Below are 7,063 nucleotides of genomic sequence, written 5' to 3'. Positions count from 1 at the left end.
GACAGGGTTTGGACAGGGGCCTGAACAGAGTATGCATTCAATAGTGTTGACAAGTTCAGGATAGTGGCAGGTGGTAGTGACTATCATAGGATGAGTGCAAACGGGCTTCCAAGTGATGTTCTCTGTGGACCCTTGGGGAGTAAACAAAGGAGATTCCAGCTGTGGAATCTCAAATACAGAGGAGGGCAATGCTGGGCCAGCTTACCTGGGGGTGAGAAAATCCAAATAAAGCACAGTTTGCGTATAAAAAAACCAAAGCAAAACGATTCAAGGCTTTTGAAAAAAGCATCATTTATTTCAAAGTACAACACAAGGTTGTAGTTCTTAAGAAACACACATTTGATCTTGTATCTCAAGACGTGGCTATGTGCATTTCATCTTTAAAATAAATTCAGGTATACAAATGTTACATACCTCAAGTACAAACAGCACAGAAAATGCATATGGTCTCCACCGAATGGTGTTCCCTTAACTCACTGTTCTCATGTTGACTGACATTTCTGTAGTTTGCTTTTAAACCAAGGACAGCCTTATTTAAAAAAATACTCTATTTTCAGCACAAAGTCCTCATACATTTTTAAAATTAGATCTTGGTGCATAATAGTGTGAAATCATTAAAAACCAAATTTGGTAATTTGATAAAATTGTCACATGCCAGGACTTCTGAATCAACTCGAATTGCTTCCTCAGCTGTAATGTCAAATTTGTGTTTAGACAGATAAAGCAAGGAAGAAGACAGGTGGTGGAGACGTAACAGTTAAGGTTTTCAGATGAATAGGTCTTAAGAGTTTGTGGCTGAGTCCAGACTGTTTTCTAAAAGCACAACAGCAAATCTCATCATCATAATTGCAAAAAAGATCTGAAAGAAGCGAGTGGTGCAAGCCTGCCCTGCTTGAGTCTGTTTTGCAAAGATGGAGGAGGGTGGGGAGTGGGAAGTTACAGCCGAAAGAGCCGGAAAAAAAGATGTCTCAAAACTGGCATATCATGATCCAGAGGGGGGCCCTCATGTTGTGTGCACGCATGTGCACACACGCGCCTAGATTTAATTCTCATGAGGGAAGTGTGAATTAGACCAAGGGTCAGAGCTCCTTCTCCCGATCGTGGGGCTCCATATCCGCCACGGGTTGTAGGTCTGTGCCAGGTCGTCTGCTGGGCTGGAGGCAGATGCTGTGTGGGGAGCAGCAGAGTTTTCAGTGCCCATGAGGCCAATACTTGACAGCGTGTTCGCTGGAGTGGTGAAAGGGAGGGTGCTGTTGAGGGTGCTGGACCAAATGGAGTTGCTGAATGGAGTGGTGGACCACCAGCTGCTGGCATTGCCCAGGATGGACTGCAACAAAACAAACAGCTGGCATCAGCTTTCAGATAGGCTGAGGGTGTGCAAACAGTAGGGCTGGACCCCTGAGGCAGAGCAACATGTAGTACAGACAGGTAGCCCAGAGTCTGAGCAGCTGTTTTTGATGGTCTCGAGCTGAGCTGGCAAACTACAGCCAGCCGGTCTGTAAATGCAAGTGGTACTGGATCACCACCATGCCCTCCTGACCCTGCCTGGCACCAAGGCACTCCAATGGCAGAGCCCAGGGGCAGCCTGAGAGGAAGGTCTGCCTCTGTGACTGCTGACAGGAAGGAGCCTGACTCCCATCTTCAAGAATGGATTCTGTGCTTTAGCATCCAAGTGGAGACAAACTTAGGGATATAGGGAAGTGAAAATTTAGGAAGCTTCCTAAAAACAAAGGAAAAAAATCACGCTGGAGCCTGTCTTTGTCAAAATTGTGCAAAACACTAATACCATTATTTTCCTTAATAAGAATTTTTCTGATCCTGTTGTGATGGCTCAGTGGCTAAATCCTTGCCTTGCATGCACCGGGATCCAATGGGTTCTGATTTGTGTCCTAGCAGCCCCACTTCCCATCCAGCTCCCTGCTTGTGGCCTGGTAAAGTAGTCGAGGATGGCCCAAAGCCTTGGGACCCTGCACGCGCGTGGGAGACCCGGAAGAAGCTCCTGGCTTTGGATCGGCACCATTCCAGCTGCTATGGCCACTTGGGGAGTGAACCAGCAGGTGGATGATCTTTCTGTCTCTCCCTCTGTGTATCTGCCTTTCCAATAAAAATGAATAAATCTTAAATTTTTTTTTTCCCCTTGGAGGATAAGCTCTGCAAAAACCTGAGGAGCTGAGAAGCAAACAAATTCATGCTAGGAAAACGCAAGTTGAGATGGGCTTCTCAGAAGTAAGTGTTACCTCCCCACTGGCTTCCAGGCAGCAATCTATGGAGAAGGCCATCTCTTGACCCCAGAGGGGCGCAAGCAGCCCACCTGTGGTCTCTTTCACAGGCCCGGAAGAGGCTGAAAGTGACCTTGTCCTACAGGGAGAATCCACAGACTCCCACCGTGACTGCTCAGGTGGCTCTTCCTAAAACATCCTGCCCCACAGCTCCAAGCAGTACAGACAGCTTGTTCACGCAGACATGAGGACAAGCCATCGAAGTAACAGTGATGGCAGAAATGATGATTGGGTGGGTCAGGACCCAAGTACTCACAGTGGCTGTGTGGGTCGGGGAGCTGGAACTGGCTGGCCAGGAAGGGCTGGAGTCTGTCACCGGAGAGTCCCAGAGGTAGGAAGGGCCACTGTTAAACTCGCTCCAGCTCCTCTGTGAGGCCTGATTGCATGACCGAGATAAGCCAAGCTTGCTGAAAACTTCTGGAAATAAGGAAACAGCCGTCAGGTCCATAATGTTTAGTCAAGAAGCTTAGGTCAAGAGACAGGGAGCCCTCTGAGAAACATATCCACGGCTGCTCATTTGAGTAGGGGAGGCCCCAGAACTCAGCATATATCTTAATACTTCACCCACACCCATCCCTGGATGGCACAAAATGTGAACGTTCCCCACCTCCAACGCCCCAGCTGTACACAGCTAAGCAGCACTCACGTCATTACTGACTGGATGGCAAGAGGAAAACGCAGGTGCCCTGCCAGCCTCAGGAGTCATTTCAGGGCAGAACCCTTTCTGGGGTACACACCATGGGGCTTTGTCCACAGCTCCCTGGGGCTGGTGGTATGGGTTAGGGGACAGGATGGGGACTCTGTCCAGGGAGTTACTTGCCTGCTCCTCCCAGGTGGGGTTAGGGCTCCTGAGAATCTTGGAGAGTGAGCAGGGAGCCTGCTCCCTTCTGCTCAGCTTGCCACCCCTAGCTGCAGGCGTGTGACAGCAAGTCACAGCACTGTACCCTTGCAGAGGTCTGCAGAGCAGCAGTGTACACCCCTGTGCGACAGCATGTCTGTGGCTCCAGACCCGCACCACCACCCCTCTGTCCACGGGCTTATTAGTTATAGGGCCAGCATTCAACACTCACCACCAGTTAGGTTAAAAGAATTTCCGAAGGCCGAGAATGAATTGAGCGGTGTGAAGTCAGGGCTGCTTGGATTGCTGACAGGGCTCCACAAACCCGAGCTAAATGTCCCAGGGGCAAATGCAACACACAGAGAACACAGAGATGTACACTGGTTAGTGAAAATGAAATGAAAATGCCTCCGGGGACAGCTGGGGTACTCAGTCAAACCAAAGACAGAAGGAAGAACTGGGCTGAGCCGCCGGACCAGGACTGAGGCACAGAGCCTCGGAGCTCCGCACCACTGTCGCCAACAGCCTGGCTCAAAGAAACTCTCATCTGGAGAAAGCCCAGCATTTCTGCCCTGCTCCAAACCTGCCACTCATGCCCTGAGTGCTTCACTGGACAGCTCACTGTCCATGTTTGTGTTGTGTACCTCCATCTTTAATGGGCAGCTCACAGCCCTTCCCAACTGGGACTGTGCTGACGGGAGAATGATCTGGGACCTGCTAGGCTGAGACAAGTGGTGGGAGCCCACCCCGCTCTACCAGGGGAGGACCAGCAAGTGGTTCTCTGTAGCCTGCACCCTCCTCTGCTCCTCCCCTCTTGCTTTGCTGACCTGCCCTCATGTCTGGGTCCCTACCGGGCAAGGACAGTCTGTTGTACCTGTCTGAGCCGTCGCTGTCCACAGGAATGTGTGATATGCCAAGGCTACTGGGGAAATCTGTTTTGTTTGAAGAAACTTTAGAAAATCCATTTCCACCTGAAATAAGGGACTGAAGTCAGTCAAAGATCATTTCTCATCCCTTGCTGCCCAGGTGGGACAGGGCCTGGCAGCACGGGCCCCTGGCACTCACCGGGGCTCTTGTCATAACCAGCTGTGACGGCAGCAAAGGTGGGGTTGCCATTCTTCCCAGGAAGTGAGGCTGCTTTTGTCAATTTGTGCTTGCTTCCGGTTGGCTGCTTTGTTTTAGGGTCACTTGAAAGAAGGAGCAGAATAAGAGCTTACTCCGGGTTGCTGGTGCCCACTGGAAGCTGCTGGGGCACACACCTTGGAACATGGGGGCCCAGGGGACTGAGCCCTACATGTGCTTCCCAGGGATGACCTCCTGCCTTCTGCATCCTCCTGGAGGGGCAGTGGAAGCCACTGCCCAGGGAACTGAGGGAGTGTCTGTGTCCACACCTGTGGCAGGTGCAGTGCCCTGGCATGGCCTCACTGTTCCCAGGACAGCTGAAAGAGCACAGACAGCCTCATGCAGTGGGCTCCAGCTTCCAAGACTATCCACTCAGAGAAAACCTGGGAGTTCTGGGGAAAGGATGAAAATAAAAGGCCACAAGGAGAGGGCAGGGACCATAATCCAGGGACTGGCAAAGGCTGGGCTGGCGTTTTGAAGAAGAGCACTAGGAAGAGAGCAATGAGGCAGGGAACATGGAGTTAGAACCCAGCCTGCTGGCTGCACCCACACCCAGGACTGGGCACGGGCTCCCTGCAGCAGGGTGGCTTCCCTCAGTTCTGGCTACTGTCTTTTTCGACAACCACAGGATAACCCAGTACAGAGACCGTGGTGTCCCAGGGTGAGGGCATCTCTGTGATGGTTCCTCTGCCACCTGAGTGGACTGCATCTGACCTGTCCTGTCTGAGTACTCATGCCATCTGCACAGCCCAGCATACGGCAGCCAGTCTTGTTCTAGATCCTGCTATCCTAGCCAAAGTCAGACTAAATGTCCCCTAACCCCATCTGTTTAACAGCACATTTCCTGAGGTCTTAATTAGCAGGTGCACCGACTCTTGAGTTGAAAGCATGATTCTGGTAAGCTAGATGACAAGCCAGATAACACATCTCAGTCCATGGGTGATAAGAAGAAACAGATCAGAGAGGGAATCCGGTCACTGCAGCGGTCAGGATAAATTTGGTGATGGAATGGGCCAGCTGCCCTTAAAGAGGCCAAGTAGCTGCCATATGGTAACAGTCTGGGACTAGTAAGTGTAAAGGGAGTGACATGAGGCCAAGAGGGAGCCCTGGGCTGGGAAACAGGAGGAGACAGTGGGCGCACCTGCTGGAGCTGCTGTTGACAATGCTGCTGTAACTGCCCCGGGACGCAAACGGGCAGGGGGCAGCCGGGGGAGATGGAGAGGCAGGTGTTGGTGAGGTCTGGCGTTGTTTCAAGAAAATGTCTGCGTTGAGTGTTTGCAGAGAAAGTTTATAAAGACTATCAGTAGCTGCAAGTGAAAAACAAAAGGTCTCATTAGTAAGGACTTTCTGATACATACTTTTCACAACCAGTTTCCTGATGATCTGAGACATTTGCAGATCTAAAGTCCTCTACAAAGCAAACAAAGCACTGTGTGTGTTCTGTTTAAAGTTTTCAGGAAACCCAGAGGAGCCGCAGGATAACCCAGGAAGTGAGTCTCTGCTCAGGACTTTGAGGGGCAGCACAACCCCATCCCCGGTGTTGTGTCCTCTGGGGTGAGTAGCTGGAGACCTGAAGGAGTCTGTGCCTACACCCGCGGCTATAGGCTGTGCAGGATGTGGGTCTGTTCAAGGCCACCTCCTTGTAAAACAGAAACCAGAGTTTCACAGAGACAGGTGTCCTTGTGCTCACAGGATACAGAGGTGCCCAGCTGCACTTGCCACAGCTGGTATTCCAGCTGTCTTGGTAAACAACAGTCCTGATGGGAGCTGCTGCACGTTTCTCTCCTACTTGGCTAGTTTCAAACCACAGCAGTTTGAGCACGGCCTACACCATACGACAGTGGGCTTTTGCTGGCCGTTACGAATTGGTTCCTGCAGACCATGGAGGGTGAGTTTTTGGGAGAACAGGACAGGCAGGGGTAAGGGATGCAGTTGCTAGATCACTGTACTTACAGCTGCCAGGTTTGTGAACAGGCACGGAATCCCACTCGGGTGGAGGAGAGTCTTTTTCACCCTCTGAGCTACTGGTGTTGCCTAGTTCTTGACTATTTGGGAGGAATTTGGCTAGGGCAGGTGGCCTATCCACCAATTTGTTTGTACCTGTAGAAAATCAGAAAAAGTTCTTAGAACAACTCCTTTCCTTCAGGTCTATTTCAATGAAACTTCTAGCAAGGATGAGAATACAGTCTTAGCCTTATGTGACCAGTAACAAAAACTAATACAAGGAAACACAAGAATATCTTAGGACCAGAATGACAGTACCTTTTGTTTTCTGGGAATTTCGTGATTTGGATCCACTTGTTAATGCAGCTGGGAGAGCAATTTTGGTTGGGAGATTTCTACGTTGTTTACTTTCCAATGGAGGAGTATAGGATAATTCTAAAGAACTGAAAAATAATCACCGAAGGGAAACACCATTATTCCTTTTTGGAGGACAGGGTAGTAGAGGTCTTTAATACCTAAACTCCACAGGTCTCACTACAGGGCTTCAAGCCGCGATCTCCCTACAGCTTCAGGGGCCTGGCTGCACTCCAAACACAGCCCTGGCAGGCTTGAGCTCTGCTGCTCTTGAAGCTGACAGGGATTGGGGCTTGTCTGGAGTAGCTGGGAATGTCTGCTTCAGACGAGGTATATAAAGCCCCGGGTACAGACTTAGGGTCCATGGTCATCCTACTGGTGTGAGCTCCGCCAGCATCCAGACTATCAACAGAACTCCTGAATATGCAGATTTTGTTCTAATCAAAACCCAAAACACAGTTTTCCAAACCACCACATGAAAAAGGTTGAGTCGCTGGATTATACCTACAGCAAACCTATGTAACCC

The 7,063-nt window shown here is 50.4% G+C and overlaps 1 protein-coding gene across 3 annotated transcripts in view; it reads right to left on the bottom strand.

Moving 5' to 3' along the window:
* Positions 1–266: 266 nt before the first annotated feature.
* TMEM131 (transmembrane protein 131) overlaps positions 267–7,063 on the bottom strand; it is a 152,637-nt gene continuing 145,840 nt past the window's right edge. For 2 of the 3 annotated variants that reach the window (XM_058667566.1, XM_058667567.1), the window contains exons 34-41: positions 6,502–6,626; positions 6,193–6,339; positions 5,381–5,546; positions 4,183–4,304; positions 3,992–4,088; positions 3,350–3,447; positions 2,536–2,696; positions 267–1,327 (exon numbers count right to left, since the gene is read on the bottom strand). In XM_058667566.1, coding sequence (XP_058523549.1) covers positions 1,043–1,327; positions 2,536–2,696; positions 3,350–3,447; positions 3,992–4,088; positions 4,183–4,304; positions 5,381–5,546; positions 6,193–6,339; positions 6,502–6,626 — 1,201 coding nt within the window. In that variant the 3' untranslated portion in view covers positions 267–1,042. The remainder of the gene's footprint in view (positions 1,328–2,535; positions 2,697–3,349; positions 3,448–3,991; positions 4,089–4,182; positions 4,305–5,380; positions 5,547–6,192; positions 6,340–6,501; positions 6,627–7,063) is intronic. The other variant, XM_058667569.1, reaches the window with a different exon arrangement.

Source organism: Ochotona princeps, chromosome 8, assembly GCF_030435755.1.
Source record: "Ochotona princeps isolate mOchPri1 chromosome 8, mOchPri1.hap1, whole genome shotgun sequence".
Classification (NCBI taxonomy): domain Eukaryota; kingdom Metazoa; phylum Chordata; class Mammalia; order Lagomorpha; family Ochotonidae; genus Ochotona; species Ochotona princeps.
Note: the sequence above shows the minus strand (reverse complement) of the source record. Positions and strands in the feature narration are given on the sequence as shown.